The sequence below is a fragment of the Muntiacus reevesi genome, chromosome 1 (genome assembly GCF_963930625.1).
Source record: "Muntiacus reevesi chromosome 1, mMunRee1.1, whole genome shotgun sequence".
NCBI lineage: Eukaryota > Metazoa > Chordata > Mammalia > Artiodactyla > Cervidae > Muntiacus > Muntiacus reevesi.
The window spans coordinates 54,661,493-54,686,833 of NC_089249.1; the positions used below are offsets into that span (position 1 = coordinate 54,661,493).

Consider the following 25,341-nt stretch of genomic DNA (forward strand, 5'->3'; position numbering starts at 1 on the left):
CTCACCTGCACCCAAGGGGTTGTAGTGCGGCATCTCATTCACGGCCCTGCACTTTCTCACTCTGCCGCAGTCACACGCACACACTTGCACAGGCCTGTCCCACTGGTCTGGGCTGAGTGGGCCGGGTTGGGTGTTGCCCACAGTGCTGAAGCTCCTGAAGATGGCCACGGGGATGCGGGCCCTGCTGGACACCGTGGTTCAAGCTCTACCCCAGGTAAGAGCCGCCCCCCCCCCCAACCTAGCCATCAGCGGTGCCACGCTGGGCCCGCTGGGGGCCCGCTGGGGGGGCATGGGCTGTGACTTCCCTTCTCTTCAGATCTGCCGGAGCCAAGGCAGAGTCCTGCCTCCAGAGAAGCAATTGTGAGCTCAGGGCGTGAGAGATGGGCGGGGTCCCATCTACTCCCTTCCTTTCTTGGTGGAGACTTGCTCCCTCCCCCTACCATTCCCCCACTGCCTGCTCTGTACCCAGCCCTTGGGCTGGCCACTGAGGACCTGGGTTCTGCCCCCAGGAGTCTAGGGGGACGACAGAGGCCTCAGGGCAGTGTGGGGAGAGGCCTGCACATGGGGAAGTCAGAGAAGGCATATGGCACTTTGAACTTGACCTTGTAGGGCGGCTTGGTAAGAGATGGTGATGTGGATAGAGAGGTGACAGGTATGACATTCTAGGAGGGGATAGCATGAGACCCTGACCTGGAAGTGGGGACCCTGGGAAGTTAGGAAAGTGCCCCCTGCCATTGGTGAGGGGCAGGGAGGTAGGGTCAGGGCCACAGAGGGTGCATCTCCCGTCCTCCTGGGAGCTCTGCAGTCCCAGGCTCCTCCTCCCCTGCTGTCCCAGCTACTGATGGGTCCTCTTCTCCCTCCCCTCAGTGCGGCCTCACCTCTCCTGAGGTGAGCCTCATATACATTCATTTATTCACTATGACTCATCTAGTCTTAAGGAACTTTAGGTATCTTAAGGTAAAAGGCACGGATACAGCACGCTAAAGATGAGGATGAAAGAGTAACAGCCCAGGGAACGTGGAAGCAAATTCTCTCAGGCACCTGGGCTGAGGATATTGAGTTCCGTTCCACAGTTTGGTGTGAGCTTCCTGGCAGCCTCGTTGCAAAGGGAAAGTGACACAGCAGACAGCAGGTCTGGATGGAAAGCAAGGGCTTTCATTCAGAGAGCTGTGGTCTTTCTTAACTTAAATCCCTTGGGAGGAATTTGTCACATGGGAGATGTGGGTGAGTTCTGGGCAGATAGTGAATGGGTTGGAGACCAGACTCAAGCCTCCCTGAAAGTCAAAGTGTTAGTCACTCAGTCGTGTCCGACTCTTCCCGACCCCATGGATTGTAGCCCACCAGGCTCCTGTGTCCATGGAATTCTCCAGGCAAGAATACTGGAGTGGGCAGTCATTCCCTTCTCCAGGGGATCCTCCTAACCCAGGGATCAAATTCGGGTCTTCTGTATTGCAGGCAGATTCTGAGCCACCAGGGAACCTATGGTCAAAGCCTAGTGCCCTGTGAGAGCCTGGGGACGAGGTGCCTTTATTTTTCTTGCCTGTGAAATTGGGGCGGGGGGTGGTGGTGGTAGCAGTTTTTATCTCAAATCTCAAAGGGTTGTTGTGAGGTTTAAATAGTTAAAGCTTGTAAAGCACTGGATCATAAGAAGCACCATGGAAGAGTCTGCTGAGGACAGGAATGGGGGTGAAAAGTGTGTGCCCCCAGCCTGCCTGGCCTCCTGGCCCTTTCCCCTCGTTCTGACCCCTGGGCATCCTAACCCTACGTTGGCATAGGGCACATGGAGATGCCTAGGAGGTTCCAGCTTCAAGTAGGAGACATGTGATAGTAATTACAACTACTTTAAGAGATGTGTGTGCCTGGAACCATGTGGTATTGGGGTGAGGGGCTTACCCCTCGAAATCTATTAGCTGATCCTGGGCATTTCCTTGGTTCTTCGTAAAGTGACATGAAAACGAAACCTCAGCCCTTTCCTTCCAGGCTTTGTCTCAGGCACACAGAGAGAGGAGACATCAGGGAAGGCTTCTCAGAGGAGGTGACCCCTGATCCAGGTGTTGAGGGGTGGGGAGTAGGCATTTTCTAGGCAAAGGCAGAGAGAAGGTCTTCCTGGCAGAGAAAACAGACTATGCAAATGGGGTCTGTTCTCTGTGTGGCTGTAGTCTGGAGTTGGGAGATCAGTCTGGGAGGGGTCCACAGGGCTGGACCCCAGCAGCTGGGGCCTCACACCTGGCCTCAGAGGTGCTCAGTGAGAGCTTGTCTCTTTAATAAACCAGCATCATTTAATTAGACACTGTTGGTGTGATTGTGGCGCAGCTTAGAAGGAAACTCTTGCCTGGAGTAGAGAAACATTAGGAGCCCGTGATTAACACGGTTTACTTTTCAGCAGTTAACACGAACATCCTCAGATTCCATTCATGCAGGTCTTCTGAGGGTTCTCGGAGACACTTCCTTTCTAGGGCAAGAACATTTTGGAGCCTTATCTTACCCATAACATGAGTTAAAGGTGCTCTCTGGCCTATAGATAGACTTGAAATAGGTTTGGAATCTGATGTTTTTATCTCACCGGAGCTGAGGGAGCGGGGTGGCTGGGTTTGCAGGAGGCTTCTGGGGGGCCCAGTCTTGCATGATTCCTGTGTTCATGCCTCTCTGGGGCCAGGGCTCGTGCTGGCGCGAGGAAACAGATCTGAATTACTCCAGCCATGTCCCTGCTCTCCAGGACTTCCCAGACTGGCAGAGACAGTGACAGGGACACATCAGTTACACTCACACTGTAAGACTGCAATCCCCATCTGTCTGAAGGAATCCAGGCAGGCTTCATGAAGGAGGTAGCATTATTGATGTAACTTCCTTTTCTCCCTCTTTCCATTCATCTGTGGGATGGTACTGACCACACATAGATGTAAGAGCTGTGTGCAGAGAACCTGGGGCCAGCCTGCTAGGCTTGACCCCAGTCCTACCACTACTAGCGATGTGGTCCTCGGCAAGGACTTCACCTCTCAGGACATCTGTTTCATCACCTGAAGAATGGGGGTAAAAGAGAGTCCATAGATCACTGTGTGCAGCCATGACTAAGGAATGCTTGAAATCGGACCGCTCATAGGAAGGGCCAGTCACTTCGGTCGGTCCTATCTGACTCTTTGCAACCTCATGGACTGTAGCTCGCCAGGCTCCTCTATCCACGGGATTCTCCAGGCAAGAGCACTGGAGCGTGCTGCCTTCTCCTAACCAGGGGAACTTCCTGACCCAGAGATCAAACCCACGTCTCCTGTGGCTCCTGCATTGCAGGCGAATTCTTTACCACTGAGCCACAGGGGCCGCCAGTAAGGGCTTCACACGTGTTATGTTATTGTCTGGTGCCCTGTGCTGGACCAGCCGGCCCTCCAGGAGGTGGGGCGGGGGTGGCAGACACGGACGCAGAGCCTGCCCTGACCCTCGGGCTGGCAGACACGGACGCTGGAGCCTGCAGCGCCCCCTCCCTGCACCTGCCCAGCCCCACCTGCTGTTCCCACAGGTGGGCAACCTGGGCCTCCTCTTCATGCTACTCTTCTTCATCTACGCCGCCTTGGGAGTGGAGCTCTTCGGGAAGCTGGGTGCGTGATGCTGATGCTGAAGCCGGCCTGGGGGGTGGGCTATGGAGCAGGTCTGGTAGTGGAGGGAGTGTCCCAGCAGGGCGGGGAGCCCTGAGACACCCTCCCCCAAACAGACTGTCATGCCACGGTCTCTGTGATGGGGAAATGTTCCCACAGCGAGCCTTTGGGGGCTGGATGGGTGACCCTCAGCCATCCACACCCCCCTCCCAGTGTGAACAGAGGCTTTGGAGAGATGCTCGCCTGGGTCCGTGGGCACTCCCATACCTATGCAGTGGACCCCCCATTTGGAGCCCCCCCAGCTGTCTGACCTCTCAGGGATGCCCCTTCCAGTCCCACCTGCCAGTGCCCATCCCCAATCAGTGCCACCCCAGTAGGCAGAGTGGACAGGGCACAGACTGAGGGCGATGCAGCCCACATCCAGGCAGCCCTGCCCAGGGCCAGGTTCAGAAAACTGGCTCCCCTGGGCATGAGCCCTTACCTACCTACCTTGGCCCGGCTTCTCTCTCAGAAATTGATACCTGGAGCCAGGCTCACCTGAGCTTGAGTCTCCACCTGCGTGCCATCTTCCTGAGCCTCAGTTTCTCCATCTGTGGGCTGGGCACAGCCCGCACGCGCCTCTGAGGTTGTCTGAGATGAGGCTGAGAGGCAGCAGCGTGGGGCAGGCCCTGAAGGGGACTCTGCAGCGGGCCAGGTTGACCCCACTCTTCTTCCAGTCTGCAACGACGAGAACCCTTGTGAGGGCATGAGCCGGCACGCCACCTTCGAGAACTTCGGCATGGCCTTCCTCACGCTCTTCCAGGTCTCCACCGGCGACAACTGGAACGGGATCATGAAGGTACATGTGGGTGGGCAGGGGAGGGTCAGGCTGGGTTCCGCCTGCTCAGTGGCCCGTTGCACACGGGAGGGTGTGCAGGGCACAGAGACGCAGGGGGACCTGCCTACGGCCCTGGGGCACAGTGAGGTGGATGTGAGGCCAGAGTGGGTTTTCTGTCTGCCCTGAATGCTGCTCTGGGATCAGGGCTGAGATTCCAGGGGACAGGACTCTGCCCGGGGCCAGAGCGGGGCTGGGAGCCTGAGGCCAGGGACTCGAGGCACCACTGCTCCGGGTGCTGGGCCCTCGGCTTGGGCTTCACTGCCCATCACCCAGCACAGGTTCCCTGGCTCTGGCCTGCAGTTCAGCCTGGGCTGGGTGGAGAGGGGTCTCATGAGGACAGAGATGAGGCCTGTGTCCCAGACCCCGGCCTCACCGGCTGCCTCCCTGCCCCGCTGTCCCTGGTGCAGGACACACTGCGGGACTGCACCCACGATGAGCGCAGCTGCCTGAGTAGCCTGCAGTTTGTGTCGCCGCTGTACTTCGTCAGCTTCGTGCTCACGGCCCAGTTCGTGCTCATCAACGTGGTGGTGGCCGTGCTCATGAAGCACCTGGACGACAGCAACAAGGAGGCCCAGGAGGACGCCGAGATGGACGCTGAGCTGGAGCTGGAGATGGCCCATGGCCTGGGCCCCAGCCCGCGGCCACCCGCCAGCTCCCCGGAGGCGCCCGCGCCCGCCCACGGGCCAGGAGGGGCGGGCAGCGAAGGTGACCCCGAGGGTCGCCTGCGCCGAAGCTGCTACTCGCCAGCCCAGGTGGGCGGGGCCCGGAGAGGGCAGCGGGGTCGCCGAGGGCTGGGTTGGCAGCTGGGCTTGGCGGGGGGGAGGGCTCGGGCAGAGAGCTCGGTCGTTCCGGGCCCCTCTCCCTCAGCTCCATTTCAGGGGCGACCCTGTGATGTGGGGTCGGGCCCAGGCCACGGGCGGAGAACCAGGAAGGCAGCCCGTGCCCGCCCACCCGGCCATCCCGAGCCAGCCGATAATCCCACCTGTCCCCACCCCGTCCCCGTCCGCCTAGGAGAACCTGTGGCTGGACAGCGTCTCTTTAATCATCAAGGACTCCTTGGAGGGGGAGCTGACCATCATCGACAACCTGTCCGGGTCCATCTTCCACCACTACTCCTCGCCGGCCGGCTGCGAGAAGTGTCACCACGACAAACAGGAGGTAACGGCAGCGTCCCCAAGGGAGCTGGGGTCTCGGGGTTGGGGGTGGCACCGGTCCTGGTGGAGGGCCAGCCCGAGGGGCGAGCCGCTCTGGCTGGAGGCCCGCCAGGGCCTACTTGATCAAGGCGGGTCCAGGGGGCCGTGGTGGACGGGCCTCCTCCCCTAGGCCCAGCCTGGGCCTGTTCCTCTGCTCCGTGCAGGCCTGTGGTGTGGCCTCAGGAGCTGCGAGGCCCCACTCTGGGCCTGTACACAGCAGGTGCTCAGAAAGGGAGGCTGCCCACTGTGGTGGTGAGCTGCAGGCACCGGCCGGAAGCCCAGGCATCACCTCTGGGGCAGTGTGCCTTTTCTGTGACATCCAGGGGTCACCCAGGGCCATCGGCCCGGAGCGCAAGGCCTGAGCACCCCGGAGCCTCTTCCCGGGGCCCCTGCCCTGGTTCCAGGGCTCAGCCCTGCCTCCCCAGGTGGGCTTTCCCTGATGGGCACCGTAGGGCATCCGTGGCCTTGGGCTCGTCTTGTGCAGGCTCAGGAGGGCCCTGTCTCCTCTCCCCAGCCACGTGGGGCCCTGAGCACCTCCCTAGGACTGTCCAAGCCCCCAAGGATCCCCTTCAGCCTGAGGTGACTTCAGACTCCCCAAGGTCCTAGGGGCTCACAAGCACCCCCAGCCTGTGAGGGCAGCCTGCACAGGGCCACAGGTGAGTCAGACCCAGCAGCCTTGAAGGGCACTTGGTCTGGGGGCAAGCGGACCAGCTTTGGTTCACAGCCCTGGGTAGCTCACCTGCCCACTGGCCCAGCCCAGGCCTGGCACTCTGCCGGCTGTGACCTCCTCGGGTCGTCTCCCACCCCTCAGCCCAGGCTGGGTCCCTGCACAGGATGGACGCGCCATCTGTGCTCAGATCTCTGCCCTCGCTGACCGCTGCCCTGTGTCTCTCTGGAGGACCAGCCTGCTCCACCGCAGCCGCAGGGGTGACCCGAAGTGGCCTCCTCTCCCTGCAGGTGCAGCTGGCCGAGACGGAGGCCTTCTCCCTGAACTCAGACAGGTCCTCGTCCATCCTGCTTGGCGATGACCTGAGTCTGGAGGACCCTGCAGCCTGCCCCGTCGGCCCCAGAGACGGCAAGGTGAGCACCCAATGGGCTCCCGGGCAGGTGGATCTGAACTTGCAGCCTGCCCTCTGCCTGCCATGCTGGACCACTGCCCCTTTCTGGAGCATCATTTAAGTGGCACCCACTGCGTGCCAGGCCCTCATCTCATGTTGGTCAGATGAAGGCTGGGGACGGAGAGGTGGAGTGATTTACCTGAAGTCACACAGCAACAAGCCAGGGCTCTAATCATAGCATCCAAGTGGCCCTGCCACTCACTGTAGTTTTGGATGTTTTTGCTCCATTTAATGGGAGTTGTCCCTGGTGGGCAAACTTTACAGGGGGACCGGGGGAGGCTGAAGAGTCTAAACAGGTGCAGGCACCTCCTGTGTGCCATTCTATCTGCACTCAGTATGTCTGTCTCCCAGCTGTGTGTGTTAAGGGTGATGTGACTCCAATCCACAGGCCAGGGCATGAGAGCTCTGAGAGGTGAGGCGGTTTGTCCTGTCACACAGCTGGGCATGGTCCCCAACCTCTGCCCTCGAGGTGGTCAGTCTGAGGGAGGCTAGGAGGGCTGGAAGGGCTGCTCTGTTGATCCTGCAGGCTCAGGGAGAGGAGGTCTGCCACCGGGCTTGTGACCTCCAGGCCGAGTCATTTTTTTTTTTTAAAGCATTTATTTCTTTATTTGATTTCCCTGGTGACTCAGATGGTAAAAAGAGTCTGCCTGTAATGCGGGAGACCCAAGTTCAATCCCCGGGTTGGGATGATCCCCTGGAGAAGGAAATGGCAACCCACTCCAGTATTCTTGCCTGGAGAATTCTACGGATGGAGGAGCCTGGTGGGCTACAGTCCATGGGGTTGCAAGGAGTCGGACACTTGGGTCTTAGTTGTGGCATTCAGGATCTTCACTGCATCGTGTGTGGTTCTTTTGGCGTGGCACACGGACTCTAGTTGTGGTGTGTGGTCCCAGTACTTGCATTAGAGGACTTAATTGCTTCAAGGCATTCTAGTCGTGCTTGCCCAGGCTGGGAGAGGTGCAAGAGCCCCTGGCCTGAGGTTGATATGCAGTGGACGTCCCCTAAGAAAGTCTCTGTCTGCCTGACCCCTGGTGCAGCCTGAGTTTGCACCACTGACCCCCAGAGGCAGTGTCCAGTCCCCCCCAGTGTCCCCCAATTCCATCAGCTCCAGGAAGGCGGGGATGGGGGGAGTGGATCTTCCCGGCCCCTTCTGTCCCCTTTCTGACAGCTGACAGCCCCTACCCCCCACCGCCCCCAGCCTCTTCCTGGATCTCCTGCACCCCTGCACTGTTTTCCCACACAGGATGTTGGGATGCACAGTTTCTAGGGTCTGGTGGGTGTTAGGTGGGTGCTGTTTTATTAGGACTCAAAGAATAGCTCATAGGGGGCTCATCTACCTTGGAGAGGGCATTGAGGCAGCTTTTGAGGCACATACTGTTCAGAGGTCACCTTGGGCTGCAGGGTTGAAGAGCAGGGCTTAGGGAGTGCCAGGAAGGAGAGCTGGTTGCCAGAAGGAGCGGTTCCTCTCTCATTTATGGATGTGGAAACTGAGGCTCAGCCACGGGAAGGAACCTGCCCAGGGTCACACTCACAAGGAGGCTTTGAAGCTCCTTGGTTCGTTTTCTGGTGCCTTCACCAGCCTAGGCTTGGCCTTTTTACTGGCCAGGGTCTGTGCCAGGCACTTGGCTACAGAGACAAGGAAGACCTTCAGGAGTCTCAGGGTCACAAGGGGAGTGAGTGGGGAAATTGTTACCTGCCTGGGACATCAGAGAGGGCTTCCTGGAGGTGGGGCCCTTTCACCTCCAGGAAGTTTTGGAAGATGATGATCGCTGGCCAGGTGGAAGAGGTGAGGAGAAGGCCGTCCCAGGCAGTGAGAACAGTGAAGCAAAGGGCTGAAGAGCAGGGACATGAAGGCAGCTGTGGTGGGCTGTTCCCCCTCCACCATCCTGCCCCTTCCACCTCCCTTTTTCTGTAGGGTGAGCCTGACCCGCCTGAGCCCATGCCGGTAGGGGACCTGGGTGAATGCTTCTTCCCCTTACCCAACACGGCCGTCTCGTCGGGTCCGGAGAGCTTCCTGTGTGAGATGGAGGCCATCCCGTTCAACCCCGTCCGGTCCTGGCTGAAACACGAGAGCACCCAAGGTGAGGGTGGGCGCCCCGCCAGCTCCCATGACCCTGATCTCGGGTTTTGGCTTCGGAGGGAGCTGGCTGAGGTTTTTCCTTAGTAATTTTGCCTAGACTATTACATCGAGTCCAGAAAGAACCAGATGGTTAATTGACAATAAAAGATAGGAATCTCAGGCCTGATAGAACAATGACAAAAGACCAGTAACCAAATAATACAGAGAGATGAGATCATAATTATACCAAAAATCTGGGCTAATGGATGATTCACGCTGAGTGTCCTAGGAGCTGTGGTGAAAAAGGAAACAGGTTGGCACACACAGCTCTCATCAAGCAGAAGGCAAGCTGCCTAATTATTGAAGTGTTTTTCTAGAGCTGAATTTGAGAGATGTTTATCCCACAAGATCATCACACAAGGTGATACTGAACAGCAGAGAGGCTGTGGTCCTAAATAGCTCTTTCATACAAAGTCCTACCTTCAACGTCTTCTGTGACCTTTGAGCTTGTGGCTGGGCTCTGGGCGCAAGAACAGAGGACTCAATTGACTGGTCCCTCACAGGTTCACCTTCACCTCCAGTCCCTCTGGAAGGTGATGGGATCTGGCTTCATAGCACTGGCTGGGGAAGAGGGGCCCCGAGATCCTGAGCCCACGCTAAGTACTCTTCTGGGAGGAGGCCTGGCCTTGAGCACCTTCCAGGAGCTAAAGGTGGAGTGACTCTTCCGAGTACCTTCCTAAAGCTGATGGCCTCTGGACTGGATATGATGGTTGAGGTGCCAAGACTCCAGACCTCCTGAATCAAAAGTTAGGGCACAGGACCAAAGAGCCATTCTGATCAGACGAAGTCCTGTCATCTCTACCTAACCTTTCATTAGCATTTTTCCTGAAAGAAGATGACACAGATGAGGAATCCCCCTTACCTGGGGACATTCAAGCGTCCATCCTCATCCTGGAAGGCACTGAGGGGATGGGCAGAAGATGCTGCCCCCCACCCGCAGAACTGCCCCTGCTTTCATTTCCACCTCACCTTCTCCTTGCCCCTCTCCATCCCCAAAACTCTGTCTGCTCTGCTGGCCAGCGTGGTGCCCACCTGTGTGCTGTCCTTGGGTGGGGGTCCCCCAGGCCTGGCCAGGCCCCGAGGGTGTCAGGACTGGGGGGGTGAGTGTCTTAGTGGGTACTGCCGTTCATGGGCTTGAGCTCCATAGCTGCTTCTTGCTCTTATGGCCATGTCTCCGCTCCTCAAGGTGGGCAGCTGGTCCCCATTTAAAGAGGAAGGAAGCTAGGGGACCTTGAGCCTGGGTCTGCTTGGCTCTAGAAACTGCCACTGCCCACTGCCCATCCTCCCAGGACTCACAGGCAGGCTCGGTGTTTCTTGCTCTCACGATGGACTCTGAGGCTCAGAGAGGGAGGCTTGCCCATGGAGTCACAGACAATTTGTCAGGGGGGCCCTTCCTGCCAGCCTACCCTCAGGGGCTCGCCAGCCTGAGCCTGCTCCCCTGACCCTCTCCTCCCTCCCCAGCAGCGCCCCTGAGCCCCTTCTCCCCGGATGCCTCCAGCCCACTCCTGCCCATGCCTGCCGAGTTCTTCCACCCTGCCGTGGCCGCCAGCCAGGAAGGGCAGGAGAAGGGCACCGGGGCCGGGACCCTCCCCAAGATCGCCCTGCAGGGCTCCTGGGCCTCCCTGCGGTCGCCGAGCATCAACTGCACCCTCCTTCGACAGGTACGGTCCCTCCCGGCTCTGAGAGCTCTCCTGTCAGGGGACATGCAAGGGGGATCTTGAAATCCAAGGTGAGGGAGGAGGGAATGGGGCCCAGCCAAAGGCACCGGGCAGGGTGGTGCCAGGGACACTTGGCAAAGTGGGGCGTAGTGCTGAGGCTGGAGGGAGGAGGTGGCACTAGAGGCCGATGAAGTGGACAGGGCGGGGTCCTAGGGCATCTGGGGACAGTAGAGTGTGGAGAGGGCCCAGATCGGGGGCCCTGGAGGAAGACCTGGGCTCTAGCTTGAGGGGACAGGGAGGAGGGGGCGTTGGGAGTCATTGCAGGGTGTGGGGTGGGGCACTGAGGGGGTTGGGGTGTGATTGCTAGGAATGGAGGTCTCGGTCTGCATGGCCACCTGCATCGAATTGGCCAGGGCCACCACCTGGGCACCCCTCAGGGCCCAGAGCACAGGCAGAAGGGTCTGCAGACCTGACCTCCCTGGTCTGGGGGTGGGGATGGCGGGGAGCGGGGGCCGGGGAAGGGGACCAGGTCTCAGGGACAGGCACAGTGCGGGAGGCATAGTCAGCCCAGGGCTCTTGCAATTACTTGTTCGCCCAGTGACTGTTGACCCCAGCTACCCTACAACCAGCGTCAGGGTGAAAAATCCCTGCCTTCTAGGGGGTTTACCGTTTAGTGTGCTGCAGGGATGTGCCAGGAGAGATGATCAGAGTAAATGCATGGAAAGTATAGTCTGGCAGTGATGTGGGCCAGGGAGAATGCTGCTGCGGGCGCGGGTGGGAGCTGGGAGGGAGGGGAGCTGGGGGGGAGTGGGCTGCTGACAGTTCAGGTGGAGGGACTGGAAGGGCCCTGAGAGGTGATGCAGGTGTGTATCAGGGAAGAGCTTTCCGGGCAGAGGTGGGGGCGGGGGGGGGGGGGTGCGGGGGGTGGGTGGGAGGAGCCAGGTGAGTAAGGGGGGAGGGAGGTCCCAGAGGGATGGGGTGGGGCCCAAGGGCTCTTCCTCCCAGTGAACTCGGATCCCCCTCTGCTGGGTGCCAGGGTCTGACTGGGGTCTGAGCAGGATGACGCTGGTGGCACCTTGAGGACCAGGCAGTGGGGTGGGGTGGGGTGGGGCCCAGTTGGAGGCTACTGCAGGGACCACCAGGGGGGCCACCCTGCAGCTCAGACAGCTGGAGGGGGGAGGCGGAAGGAAAGCCGCGCCGGGCCCGGTGTGTTCCTGAGGGGTCGCAGGGGCTGGGAGGGTGCCCATCGGGGGAGGGGAACACCGGGCGGCGCCCCCACCCCCTGTGGCCCTCCCCGCAGGCCACGGGGAGCGACACGTCGCTGGAGGTCAGCCGCAGCAGCTCGGCGGGCAGCCTGCAGACCACGCTGGAGGACAGCCTGACCCTGAGCGACAGCCCTCGGCGAGGGCTGGGGCTGCCCGCGTCCGTCCCGGGGCCCCGCGCCGGCCAGTCGCCCGCCGCACGCCGCCGCCCGAGCCCGCGGGGCCGGGGCCCGTTCAGCCTGCGCGGGCTGCGGGCGCACCAGCGCAGCCACAGCAGCGGGGGCTCCACCAGCCCGGGCTGCACGCGGCACGACTCCATGGACCCCTCGGACGAGGAGAGCGCGGGCGGCCGGGCCGGCGGGGGCGGCGGGGGCGCGGGCAGCGAGCACTCGGAGACCCTCAGCAGCCTCTCGCTCACCTCCCTCTTCGGGCCGCCGCCCCCGCCGCCCGGCCTCCCGCCCGCGCGCCGCTTCAGCAGCGCCAGCAGCCTGGCCGCCGGCCCCGGCCGCCCCCGCGCCGTCGCCGCCGCCGCCCCCGGGCCCCGCGGCCTGGCCCGCAGCCCCTCCTGGGCCGCCGCCGATCGCTGCAAGGACCCGCCGCGCCCGGCCGAGCCGGCCGCCCCCCGGGACCCCGAGGCGCCCGAGCCGCAGCCCCCGCCGCCGCCAGGGGAGCCGCCGTCCGCGGACGCAGCGAGCCAGGGGAGGAGATGAGGGCCGCCGCCCGCCCGCCCCGTCTCACCCTTCTTTACCTCAGGAGCCAGGGGCAGACAGCAATACTTCGTCCAGTCCACGACCTGGACCTGGGCGCCGCGCCGGGGGGCCGCCGTCGGGGCGGGAGGAGCAGGGTTCCCCCCGCGGTGGCCGAGGCTCAGAAGGGCCCAGCTGCGGTCCTGCCCGTGCGTATACGTGTATACATATGCATATACATAGAGAGAGACAGACATATATATTTATTTATTTTTTCTACTGAGAGCTTATGACTTCCAGAAAGTGCTAAAGTTGAGCATAGCCGGTGGGGGCCCACTCCGGGGCCACTGGCGGCTGGAATTTCTGGTGTCTCCCTCCCGGGTTGAGTGTCTTGGGAGAGTGCTCTCAGACCTCCGAGGGTCCCCCCCACCCCGTGGCCGGGGAGACAGGCCCGGAAGAAGAGGTGGAATTCAGGGTGCATTTTTTTTTCCTTTAAAGAAGAAACGCTGCTAAGATCCCAACCCTTCACATGTTGGGGTGTCTGTCTTGTTCTTGACCGTCTAGTTGTTGTGACAGTCCTTCATAGATGCCCCAGAGCACACAAACTCTCTTAGTCAACCAGTTAGATGTCTTTCTTTAGAAAAACCAGGGGTGAGTCCTGGTGTTACTTTTAGGACAGGGGTGGGGGTGGAAGGTGGCCCCACGACTGGGCAGGGTTGGGGGGTGGCGCTCTGCTTTAGGTGAGGTTCCAGGCGCTTTTGCCCCCCAGGAGCTGAGAGCAGCAGAGCTGCAGGAAGAAGAGGGACGGTGGAGGAATTAAGCAGATGAGGTCAAGGGAACCCTCGTGGTCTGTGCTGGTCGGGCTGCCCCCCGGGGCTCCTGGGTTCTGACAATCAGTGGCCGGTTACCTATTGCCTTTTACCCCCACCCCGGGGTGGACCCTGAGCCACGGCCATTCCTGGAGGTTGTACACACCCCCCACTCCCTGTCCCCTGACCAACTCTGCTCCCTGCTCCCCCATCCTCCATGGAGTTCAGGGTAAAACAGATCTGACAGGACCCTAAGTAGGGGTGGGGGTAGCTGCCTGGGCCTTGGCATCAGCCCTGGCCCCTGCGCCTTCCCATGCCTGCCTGGCACCTGGAGACCCACATCACCACATCCTCTCTCCCTGCTGCCTGCCTCTGAGTCTCTGTTTTATTCCCCTCCCCAGCTTTCCCAAAGCTGCAATACTTCTCAAATGGGTTCCCAGACAGGTATTTATTTGAATAGTTTTGCATTTATCAGATGGGTATTTATTTGAATAGTTGTACATTTATTTCAGTATTTATTAGGAAAAAACCCCAGTACATTGGACCCATGACGTCATAGACATAGTGCTCAGATCAAGGCTGGGTTTTGAGCAGTGAATGGACTTGAAGTCATTTTGAGTAAGAAGGCTGGGTCGTGGTGATTCAGTGTTCTGCAGACACACAGAAGTTGTGGGGTGGGAAAGGCCGAAAGCTGGGCACTCACCGCGCTTCAGCAATAACCAGGCCCTTTGCCGGTGTGAGAGCCTCTCAAAGGCTTCAGCTGGCCCCGCCGAGGGGCCCTTGACCTTGTTCCCAAACCCTGACCTTAAAGAGCTTGGCTTTGGGCTGGCCTGATGGGTTCGGGAGAAAGGTCTTCTTGACAAGCCCTGGGTCTTCTGGGTGGCAGAGGGACCCCTGGGGTCTGGGCATCGTGCAAGGGGAGGAGGTAACGTGGCCTGCAAAGCCTTTCCCCAAGAGCTGATAGGACAAAGGCTTGTTCGGTCCACTTCACACCTGAGGAAGCCAAGGCCCACCCCAGGGGCTGAAGGGGCCACCCCAGGACCCTCAGAGCGTGGGCAGCAAAGAGGCTGGGGCACCGTGGGTGGCCATCCCCCGAGTACCTGGAATGTGAAACAGGGATCCTGTGTTTCAAAGCAGGTGGATTCAGAAAGTCACAGCCAGGCTGCGGGCCTCTCTGCTGGCAGTGGGGGGAGTTGGGCCATCTTGACGGTCAGTCCTGGACTTGCCCCTGAGCCTCTGGAGCCTCCCTGTCCTCACCCGAAAGTGCGATGGTGGACAGTCCCCTTTGAGGGGTCACCGTGAGGACACACAGGCAGTACCCGGAAGCCCTGCACTCTCCCAGGCAGCAGCTTCCGGGGAGAAGTTGGCTGGGCCTGGCGTCATGTCCCCTCCTGTCCCCCAGGGGCCCGCTGGCTGTGGGGGGAGGCTGGGCTCTTGTCCTCAGCTGTTTGCACCAGAGAGCCTTGCGCTGGCCGCCCTGGCCATGCTGATGGTTTCATCACGGGGGTGCTTGCCCATCTGGGGAAGAAGAGGGCGCGGGTAGCCTGCCGGGCTCTGCCGCACCCTCCCTCCATGAGCCATGCTGGCCCCACCAGTTGAGGTGGAGGGGAGGCCGCACACACAGTAGCTGTGCCTGGCAGCATGTTCCTGGAGGGACGTGTATGCCAGAGACTGGAAGATGGCCAGAGGGACCTGGGATGACCGTGTGGAGGGTGGGTTGGGGTTCAAGGGGATGGTATCTGACACCAGTCAGTAGCTTCTGTTTTCTGGGCTCAGACGTCATTGGGCAGCCCTGAGCCGTATGTACTGCTGCTCCACGCACAAACCAGGGAAGTGACTTTCCTGGTGTTACTGGGTTATCAATGGCTGGGCAGGGAACACATCTTGGGTGTGTCTGACATAAAGCCATCCTTTTACCCAAATCTGTGTGACCTCAGAACAAGCAGACAGGTGGGAAGAGTGATCCAGCCGTCGCCTGAGTGATGGTGGGAGGTCTGGTCAGAGCAGGATGTGTCTCAGAGCTGAACACGGAAGATAGAAGCTTTGCCCGAGGGAGTCGTGAGAGATGGGCTGATTCCTGGAGGGCCTTAAATGCAGAACCCAGGCACTTGGTCTTGTTTCTGGGAGTTACAGGTGATAGGGGACCAGGGAAGCTGTGGTTGGCTGGCCAGGACAAGCCCAAATGGCTAAGGGTTGGGTGATTAGCCCCTCTGCCCTCCCCGATCCTGCGGCCTGTCCATAACAAAAGCACAAACCTACCCTAACTGACGTGGCCTGGCCCTGAGGAGAGTGGGGACCCTGGTGCTGGACACCCCAAGCTGTGTGTTTGCAGATCTCTGCAGGATGGTGGCTGGCAGGCCCCTCAACACCTGTACAAAGGGACCCAAGACCAGATGGGACATGGCCTGCCCCGGCCAAACCCTTTTCCTGTCTCCTGCCAGGCCTTCTCCTGCACCAGGCAGCCCCCTAAAAGTGGACCAAATGTGCACAGTATCAGCCTGTCTGCCTGTCTTCCTCCCCCCCACCCCAAATCTTCCCACTGGAGCTTTCTGTTTCCAGGGCCACCTCTGGCCCCCTTTGCTGCGCTGTGTAAGGGCTTGGGGTCTTAGAAACCGCTGTTTAGCCCAGATACAAATACACTTTTTGTCTTTGTGCAATAATCAGTGTTCCTGGCGGAGCCTGGGCTGAGCCAGGGTTTGAGGAGGAGACAGAGGCTGCCTCCTCCTGGAAGCCCTCCACCCAGCCCTGCTGCTGTGACTATCGCGCTCCCAGTGGCTGTACAGCTTCTATGGCGTGAATAAACTTCCCTCCTAGTTGCTGATGGCGCTGGTACCCACTGGCCCAGACGGCCCGGGGTAGAGAAACCAAGTGGCAGCCACCACCAGTGTTGTTTTGAATAAAACCCGAAGTCTATTTCAGAATTCTTCTGTGTGTCCGGGCTGTTCTTTCCCTAGTGGCGTGGGTGTTGAACTGGGAGGTTTCCCGGTGGGGGGTGGGTGGGCGTGGTGGTGGTGATGTGTGTATCATTCACAGGCTGAGGGGCCTGGGGTGTCTGGGACCTAGAGACACCCCGGAAGGGTCCTCTTCTGGCTGGGCTGTGGTTCGGGGGCTGCCGGGCTGGGGAGGAAGCAGAACCTGGCTCTGTAGTGAAGACGTTGGACCCGGGTGAGAGAGTAACAAGAGAGAAGTCATCTGCTTAGCTGGTACTGTCACCTAAAGTCATACTGTGGGTATTTTCAGGACTCTTGGTTCAGTTCAGTTCAGTCGCTCAGTCGTGTCTGACTCTTAGCGACCCCATGGACTACTGCACGCCAGGCCTCCCTGTCCATCACCAACTCCTGGAGTTTACTCAAAGTCATGTCCATCAAGTCGATGATGCCATCTAACCATCTCATCCTCTGTCATCCCCTTTTCCCCCGCCTTCAATCTTTCCCAGCATGAGAGTCTTTTCCAATGAGTCAGTTCTTTGCATCAGGTGGCCAAAGTATTGGAGTTTCAGCTTCCGCATCAGTCCTTCCGATGAACACCCAGGACTGATCTCCCTTAGGATGGACTGGTTGGATCTCCTTGCAGTCCAAGGGACTTTCAGGAGTCTTCTCCAAGACCACAGTTCGCAAAGGACAAAAATCCAACTCAAATGAACTTGAAAGAAAAAGCTGGAAGAGAGGAAAGGAAGACAGGGAGAAAGAGAGAAATAAGATGAAAATAACTTAGTGACTCAAGTAGCTAAAAAGTCCAGATGTAGAGTCCGCTTCAGATGCGGTTGGATCAAGGGCTCTAACTATGGTGCTAGGACGAAGTCTCTCTCTCCCTCTTGGCTCTGCTTCCTTCTGAGTTTGCTTCCCTCTTCTCCGAGTGGCCACCAGCAGCCCAGGCTTGGGGCCTATCTATCTGCCCACCCCCAGATGAAGGAGGGCGTCTCTCCCGGACAGTCTGGCAAAGTTCATGTTTGACTGGGGTAAATGCCATGCTCTGATTGGCCAGGTCTGAATTCTGGGATCCAGGGATGAGGGTGACCCACCAGCATCATGGTTTGAGAGCAAGAAAGGGAGAAACTGTCAAGGAGAACCACTGTGTGCTTATTGGAAGGAAGGGCTGAAGGCTGGACATGCAGAGAAACCTGGGCTGCCTCTCCTCCGGCTAAGCTGCGTGTGGCTTCATCCCTGGGAAGGGTGCTCTCATCACTGCCCCTCAGATCAGACCAGGGGCCCAGAGAGGTCCAGAGACTGAGCACCCGGACGTCAACAAGCTGTAGGTGTGGAATAGCCAAGCTGTGGTTGGAGCGCCTGCCTGATCCCCACCAGCCTTGTCTAGTCTACCCGCCCCCTTGGTGTGTGCTCGCTATACTTGAGGGCCAACTAGGGCCTTGGCCTGGACAGGAGAGGGACATGGGGACAACGCGGGTGACCTCCAGTGCTGTCCACTTCAGAGAACAGGAAGACCTGGGGCCACTCCACAGACAGGCCTGTAACCCCGGCCCTATGTTACCCCCCTGTTGACTCACCCCTGCTTTCCTATCTGCTCTGAGACCCCTTCTGGTGGTCCCTGCAGCTCTGGATTGGGGAGAGGGTGATATGGACAGAGACATCACTGCTGCCTTCCAGGCCTCTCTGTGTGGCGCCCACGTGGACGCTTCCAGCTGCAGGTTTTGTTGCTCAGAGCACTAGTTTTCCCTGCTTGAGGAGGGGGAGGCAGAGGGGGTCTCACCAGGAGCCTTATCGAGGCCTGGGCATCTGCCTCACCATAGATGAAGCAGTGGGGGCAGGGAGAGCGGTGACGGCTGATGGGGGCTGCTGCACACCCACTGGTGTGCGTGGGCCGCCGGCGGGCCTGCCCCTACTCCTGACGGCCTGCCTCCACCTGGGGAGGGGTCTGACCCCCATTTTCAGATGAGAAAACTGAGGCAGGGCAAGCCTTCCACAGAGCAGGCAGGGCTCTGAGTCCCAGCGTAGGTCCAGACCCCAGCCTGAGCCTCACTCATCACCCGGGAGACTTGGTCCAGCTGCGCAGCCTCGGCTCTCAGGACCAAATTGTCCAGCAAGCCTTGACTCCCTGGGGAGACACCTGCTCCAGCCCCTCCTCTCCCAGCCCCTAGAGGCAGGCCTGCTGGACTCTTCCATGGGGCACTTCAGACTCCACCTGTTCAAAACCTCTAGATGGCTGACCCCCAACACCCATCCCTCTCTGGAAGCCTGGGCTCCAGACTCCTCTCCTCTCCCACCGGGGGCCCCGGCCTGAATCGCCCACCTCACCCTTGCTTCCCTTCTGCTCCCCCACCCAGCTCCTTTTCATCACCTCCCAACCCTCCCTACTGACGTCCCAGGGCACATTCCTTGGCCCCTTGGCTCACCTTGGAGGCGACTGTCCCTCCTCCTGGAGCTCTCTCCTCCCTCCCAGCCCCCAGGCTGTCTCTGCCTCCTTTCCAGGCCTCATCAGCCTCTGTCGCTCTGCAGGCCGCCCACGTGCTGCCAACCCCACGCCTCTTCCCCCGTGTCCTGTAAGAACAGGCCCCCCGCCACAATGTCCCCTGTTCCCTTTCTCCCCTTCCCCTGGCTCCTACTTACCACTTTAGCTTACCCAAATGTCACTTCCTCCAGGAAGCCTTCCCAGCGGCCCATGGCTTTGCTCTCCAGCTTCCACTTCTCCCTCCACACCAACGCTTTATCCCCATGTCCTTGTCTGTCTCCTGAATCCCCATCGCACTGTATCAGTTCAACAATGGCAACCATGGTCCCTCCGCCCAGCCCAGAGCCTAGTGCCCAGCTCACCCCCTCCCTCATTTCTCTACCTGAGGAAACTGAGGCCCAGAGAGGCCGTATGACATGTGCCAAGTCACACAAGGAGGCGGAGCCAGTGGTGACCATGACCTGCCCGCCCCTTCCATAGCCGGGGAGCGAGCATCCATCTCTCGCGCTGAGGCCACCCTGGGCCCTGAGAGCAGAGCTGTGCTCGCTTTGTTTTCCTCTCCGTTACCCGTTAATAATGGGATTAAAGGCAAGTTGCTGCCAAGGAGAGAGACTGAGAAAAAAACAGAACATTTTAAGAGAATGAAAAACTTCACCCATCAGCACTTTTTATTTAGACCTGAATTCATGAATTTTAACCAAATAAACACTGGCATGTTAGGTATTAATATATGGACGATTATGCAAAACCGCTATTACGGCTGTAATGAAAATTAGATTCTGACTCGGAGGTAGCGTTCCAGGAGGGAGGCGGCGTCCTCCGGTTTCCTGCGCTGTGACCTCAGATTGCCGTTGTCATGGCAACAGGGTTGCTCTGGGAATCGGTGGATCGGAGACTGGTCCTGTGGGGAGGGGCTGCCAGAGGTCCCCGCTGGGCTGGTGCAGAACTGCAGGCCCCCAAATGCGGGCTGGGCCCCCATGACTCTGTCCCCCGGGGCAGCTCTGAGACTCATGGGAGAGCGGACAGGTCACCAGTGGGGAGGTGGGGTACACACAAGTGCCCCCACGTCACCCACGACTTCTTCTCACTGCCCTCTCTGATGGCTCTGCCCTTGCATATTTCAGTAGATGTTTGCTGAGCACCTACTATGCACTAGGTGATAGGTGCTGGGGATACAGTGTTGATGGGTCCCCGAGTTCAGGAACCTGCTGTCTCAGATGGGGAGATAGAAAATAAAAAGCAAGCAGACACATGAGTGGAGTTGTTTCAGAACCTGCAAGTGCCAGGACGGCTCTGGACCAGGTGCTCTGATGGAGGATGGCTGAGGGGAGGGGGGAAGGTCCTTCCACCAGGACGGTCAGGGGAGACCTCTCTGGAAGGGAGTCCTTTGGGCCAGGGCCTGGAGGACAAGAGGTAGACAGCCGTACAAAGGCATTGGCCACCCCTCAGAGAGTCGGGCTGCCAGATCAAATCCAAGACGCTTGGTTAAATTTGAATATCAAATAAATCACAAATAATTTTTTAGTGTATGCCCCATACCATATCTCTGGTTTGACTGGAGGTCAGATGCTTATTTGCTGATCTGCCAATCCTATCAGAGGGAGCAGGTGACTGACTTACCCAGGTTGAGATCTGGTCTGATCTTCTCCTGAGTGGCTGCTTGGGATCCCTGAGCGCCCCAACCCCCACCTCCGGGGCCGGGCTGATGGCTCCAGATGTCAGCTCCTCAGGATGAGGCTTTTGAGTTAACCTTGGGAGATGAGGGGCGGAGAGGAAGGTCTCCCCAGTACTGCTGCCAACACCCCCATTCACCCCATTTCAGCCCGTCAGCATGGCCTCCTGGTCCCTGTGTCTCCTGCTGCTCTCCCTTCCTCTCTGCCCCGCTCCGTGTCTCTGTCTCTCTCTGTCCATCTCTCCATCCGCTTCTGTCTCTCTGTCTTACCTCCCTCCATCTCTGACTCTCCACTGATATCCTGACCACCTCCCCCTCATTCTTGCAATAATGGAAAGCACATCACCAGTCCGGCGGCCACCCGAGGCCCTCTGTGTTCAGTGCCCGCAGGGAGGGGGCTGAGGTCTGCGCATGGGCTGGAGGCCGAGTCACAGCCCGGACCCGATTCCATGCTCTTTCCTCCCCACGTGGTGCCTGTCTCATGCGCTCTCACCTCTTCTGTCTTGGGAGATGGGAAGGGCACTCAGGTCAGAGTCCCTGTCCTGCCCAGCAAGTGACCATGGGCCAGAGTCAGCCTGCTTGGGCAAATCAGGGGACAGCTTGCTGTGCTGGTGCTGAAAAGGGCAGCTCTGGCCCTGAGGAAAGGTGCCACCAAGACTTGTCAGTTAAATGTAGAACCGGGGGGGTCTCACCCCCACTCCAGGGCACCCCATATCACATACTACCTGGAGAAGTGTTCCCCACAAGACACTCCATCCTGGGAGGATGGAGAGGCAAAGTTCAGGGACTCAAGGCCCCAGTTGGATTTGGGACAGGGCCTAGGGCAGCCACAATCATGGAGAGGAGCATCTTCCCTCCAGGAGGCCGCCACAACAAGGGACACAGGCACCATCACCATGGTTACCTCCCAGAGTCAGAGGAAAATTTGGAGAGAGAGAGCATCCAGGAAGACTGTTCCCAGCTGGGGATGGACAGGCCCTGAGTGTCTCACCCAAGGAAGGTGGCAGCCTGTCAGATGGTGCTCAGTGAGCCTTCCTCCTGGTATCCATTCCCTTGTAGAGTCCCCACCCCTAGCGTGTGGGCTAGACCTAGTGACTTCCTCCTGATGGCTAGACTATGGCAGAAGTGATGGGATGTCACTTCCAAGAGCAGGTGACAAGGATCTGGCTTCTGTCTTCCTCGCCTTTTCTGCCCTGCTCATCTCCTCGCTCTGACGGGAACTGGCTGCCACACTGTAGGCTGCCCTGTGCAAGGCCTACGTGATGAGGGGTTGAAAGATGCAGTCCTCAGGCCAGCATCCATGGGGGTGAGGCCCTGAGCCCAACAACCCTCAAGGTGCTGATCCCATCCGCACCCATTCCAGTGAGCCGGGAAGCAGACCTCCCTCAGCCAAGCGTGCAGATGAGAGACTGCAGCCCCTGGCAGCGTGAGGATTGCAGCCTTAGGGGACCCCTAGCCAGAGGGTCCAGTTAAGCCAGGGGGCTTCCCAGGTGGCTCAGCCTGTAAAGAATCTGCCTGCAATGCAGGAGACGTGGGTTCGATCCCTGGATTGGGAAGATACCCCGGAGGAGGAAATGGTAACCCACTCCTGTATTCTTGCCCAGGAAATCTCATGGACTGAGGAGCCTGGCAGGTTACAGTCCACTGGGGCACAAAAGAGACACAACTTCACGGCTACAGCACCACCGGGTAAGCTGTGTCCCTGTTCCCAGCCCAGAGAAACTGTGAACTCTTAGATGGTGATGCTTTAAGCCGCTCAGTTTAGGAGTAATTTGTTATACAGCCGCAGATAGCTGACACAAGTGCACAGTCATGTTCTGCATCATGTGAAATTCTACAACAGGAAGATTAACCTGTAGTGGAAACAAATCAGAACAGTGGTTGCCTCCTGGAAGCAGAGGCAGGACTGCCTCCAAAGAGGCGGGAGGACGATTTCTGGGATGATGTGTGCTCAGTTGCTGGGTCGTGTCCAACTCTTTGCGACCGCATGGACGGTAGTCCACCAGGCTCCTCTGTTCATGGGATTTCCAGAGTGGGTAGCCATTTCCTTCTCGAGGGGATCTTTCCAACCCAGGGATCGAACCAAGTCTCCTGTGTCTCCTTCATTGGCAGGCAGATTCTTTACCTCTGAGCCACCTGGGAAGCCCCTCTGGGATGATAGTCATATCCTTTGTTCTGATGTGGGTTTATATTACATGTTTATTTGCAAATGACTTTTAAGTTTTGTGCTTTTCACTGTATGTAAATTTCACCCCCCCAAACAGTAAACCAGAAAGCGTTGAAGGGGAATTGGACTGACATCATCAATTTACTTTGAAATGCATCAAAAAGTAAGACAGATTGATGGATGGATATTGATAAAGCAAGTATTATGAAATGTAAATGGTAGAATTCTACTGTTATAGAATCTGGGTGTTCACTAAAAATTCTTTCCGCTTGGCTGTGTGTTTGAAACTTTCATAATAAAATGTTTTTTAAAAAATCACTCATTTAGCGAATACAGAGTGCTTAATGGGAGAAAATTAGAATAATAGCACTGTGGTCCAGATAGTAATTTTAATCAAGGTTTATTATGTTAGGTGTCTGATGAGGCTCTTTCACATGAGTTATTTCATTTCTTCCTTAGGGCCAGGGCACAGGATACTTTGATGTCTTCAATTTTACAGATAGGGAAACCAAGGCACAGGAGAATTCTTTCCATCAAGTTTATGTAGCGAGGAAGCTGCTAAACGGGGGTTTCCCCGGGTCTGAGTACTCAGAAGGCTTGAGCTGTGTCAGCCTAGGGGTGTCATGTCCTTCTGGGCCTCAGTTTCCCAATCTCTGAAGCCCTTTAAGCGCAGCTTTATGCCTCAGGGGCCGCGCCACACAGACTCATGTTGCAGTCACAAGAAGCTTGTGGAATGCACGATGAGACCCTTCATCCCCGTGGTCCTGCTTCCTCCTGGGCAGAAGGAAGGCGCACAGTAGGTGGTTCTGGACAGGGAGACACGTCCTCCCTCAGATGCTGGCCTCCTCTCTTCTGCGGCTCTCATGCCCGGCCAGGGGTTTCTGGGGTCTCACTCCTGTATGGTCCGATTCCACAGGAACGTGACTTGCTGTAGAGATGATGACGCCTCACGACCTTGGGACTCCATGGGTCCCTCACCCCTGTCCTTCTCTTCACGAAGAAGGAGGATGCTCAGTCCATCCGTAGCCCTGGCCTGAGAGGAAGCCTCCATCTCCTCCATCCAAGCCCCTACTTTTTTTTTTTTTTTTTAATTTTACTTTCTCCGTGGGGTCTTGCATCATGTGGGATCTTTATTGTGGCACAAGGGCTTCTCTCTTGTTGCTGGGTGCGGGCTTAGTTGCCCTGTGGGATCTTAGTTCCCAAACAGGGATTGAACCCACATCGCCTGCATTGCAAGGCGGGCTCTTAACCACTGAACCACCAGGGAAGTCCCAAGCCTCTGCTTCTGAGTGTATACAAGGGCACAGAAAATGCCCCTAAAATGTCTTTGAGACCCTCCTCCCCACCCAGGTAGGCTGGGAACTCAGGCAGGACTTCCGTGTTCCAGTCTGGAAGCAAAGTCCCCTTTTCTCTGGAAAGTCTCTGTTTTTGCTCTTAAGACCTTTCACCTGTTCAATGAGGCCCATCTGCCTCATGGAAAGCCAGCTCCTTTACTCAAGTTCAACTGATCGTAAATGTTATCACACCCGCAAATTACCCTCAGAGCTGCATCTACATAGTGCTTGACTAAGCAACTGAGCACCACGGCCCAGCCAGGTTGACACATAAAAGCGACATCACAACTGGGTCATTCTAACTCACACCTTTGCTTGTAGGGACCACTTACCACACGTGTGATTTGTGGGTGGGGGGTAGGGGGCTGTGGATACTGCTGTTACCAGAGCTGGGGGGCAGAGGAGGGGATGTGGTCAGTTACCAGCAGGGGGCCCTTCCTTGTCCCTCCAGGCTGTGAGCCATCAAGGGTGGGCGTCAGGAAGCCCATTCTCTAACCTGATGTGTCTCCGTGTTGTAGGAAGGGGGACCCCTTCCAGGTCCCAAAAGGGGGCTCTTGTCTAACACTCAGAAATGGATTGTCCGAGGAGACACAGAAGCTGATTTTATTGGAAAAGGGCACCCAGGCTGAGAGCAGGAAGGTAAAGGAACCTGGGAAGACTGCTCTGCCACGTGGCTCGAAGTCTCAGGTTTTATGGTGATGGGATTTCTTTTTCCGGGTTGTCTCTGCCCAATCATTCTGACTCAGGGTCCTTTCTGGTGGCGCACGCATTGCTTAGCCAAGATGGATTCCAGCGAGAAGAATTCTGGGAGGTGGTGGGTCACATGGAATCTCCTTTTGGCCTTTCCTGAACTCTTCCAGTTGGTGGTGGCTCATTAGTTACCTGTTCCTTACCAGGACCTCATGAAAATGGTTACTGTGGTGCCTGGCCAGGGTGAGCAGGTTCAATCAACGCTCCCCTAACAACTGTATCCCTACAATTTCGTCAATGCCCAACGGCAGCTCTCATCCCTGCAGAAGCGGTCAGTGAATACAGGTTTGTGGCCTCTTGAAGACATGCTTGCACAGTGGGTGAAGTGAGGACTCCAGAGGTCAAGCAAGGTGTCATTAAGGGCTGTGGAGATGAGGTTTTTCTGCATGCGGCAGCCTCAACGTCCTGCCGGCTCTGGGCCACACGCCCACCTCCAGAGCATGCCCGGGCCCCTCCCTGCCAGGCAGGCTGGGCTGCCTCTGGAATCTCGCCTGCAGGGAACAGAGCAGGGCCTGCCTGATTCTGTCTCCAGGGACCTGAACTTCGGGGCTGGCAACCTCCCAGCCACGCCCCGACCCTCAGTCTGAATGGGCCATCACTGAGTCGTCACTCCACTGCAATCCACGACCACCATTATCTTCTCGCCCCAGGCTTGCCTGTGTCTGCATCTGTGTCTCCAATACACAGGAGCTCCTCAGGAGCA

At 58.2% G+C, this 25,341-nt stretch overlaps 1 protein-coding gene across 1 annotated transcript in view; it reads left to right on the top strand.

Annotated features, from left to right (window-relative positions):
- Window positions 1-12,524, top strand: part of CACNA1I (calcium voltage-gated channel subunit alpha1 I) — a 106,231-nt gene extending 93,707 nt beyond the window's left edge. Inside the window, exons 28-36 of the mRNA XM_065923864.1 lie at window positions 144-214; window positions 3,512-3,590; window positions 4,304-4,425; window positions 4,872-5,216; window positions 5,476-5,622; window positions 6,615-6,737; window positions 8,691-8,856; window positions 10,359-10,555; window positions 11,853-12,524. Coding sequence (XP_065779936.1) covers window positions 144-214; window positions 3,512-3,590; window positions 4,304-4,425; window positions 4,872-5,216; window positions 5,476-5,622; window positions 6,615-6,737; window positions 8,691-8,856; window positions 10,359-10,555; window positions 11,853-12,524 — 1,922 coding nt within the window. The remainder of the gene's footprint in view (window positions 1-143; window positions 215-3,511; window positions 3,591-4,303; window positions 4,426-4,871; window positions 5,217-5,475; window positions 5,623-6,614; window positions 6,738-8,690; window positions 8,857-10,358; window positions 10,556-11,852) is intronic.
- Window positions 12,525-25,341: the final 12,817 nt, after the last annotated feature.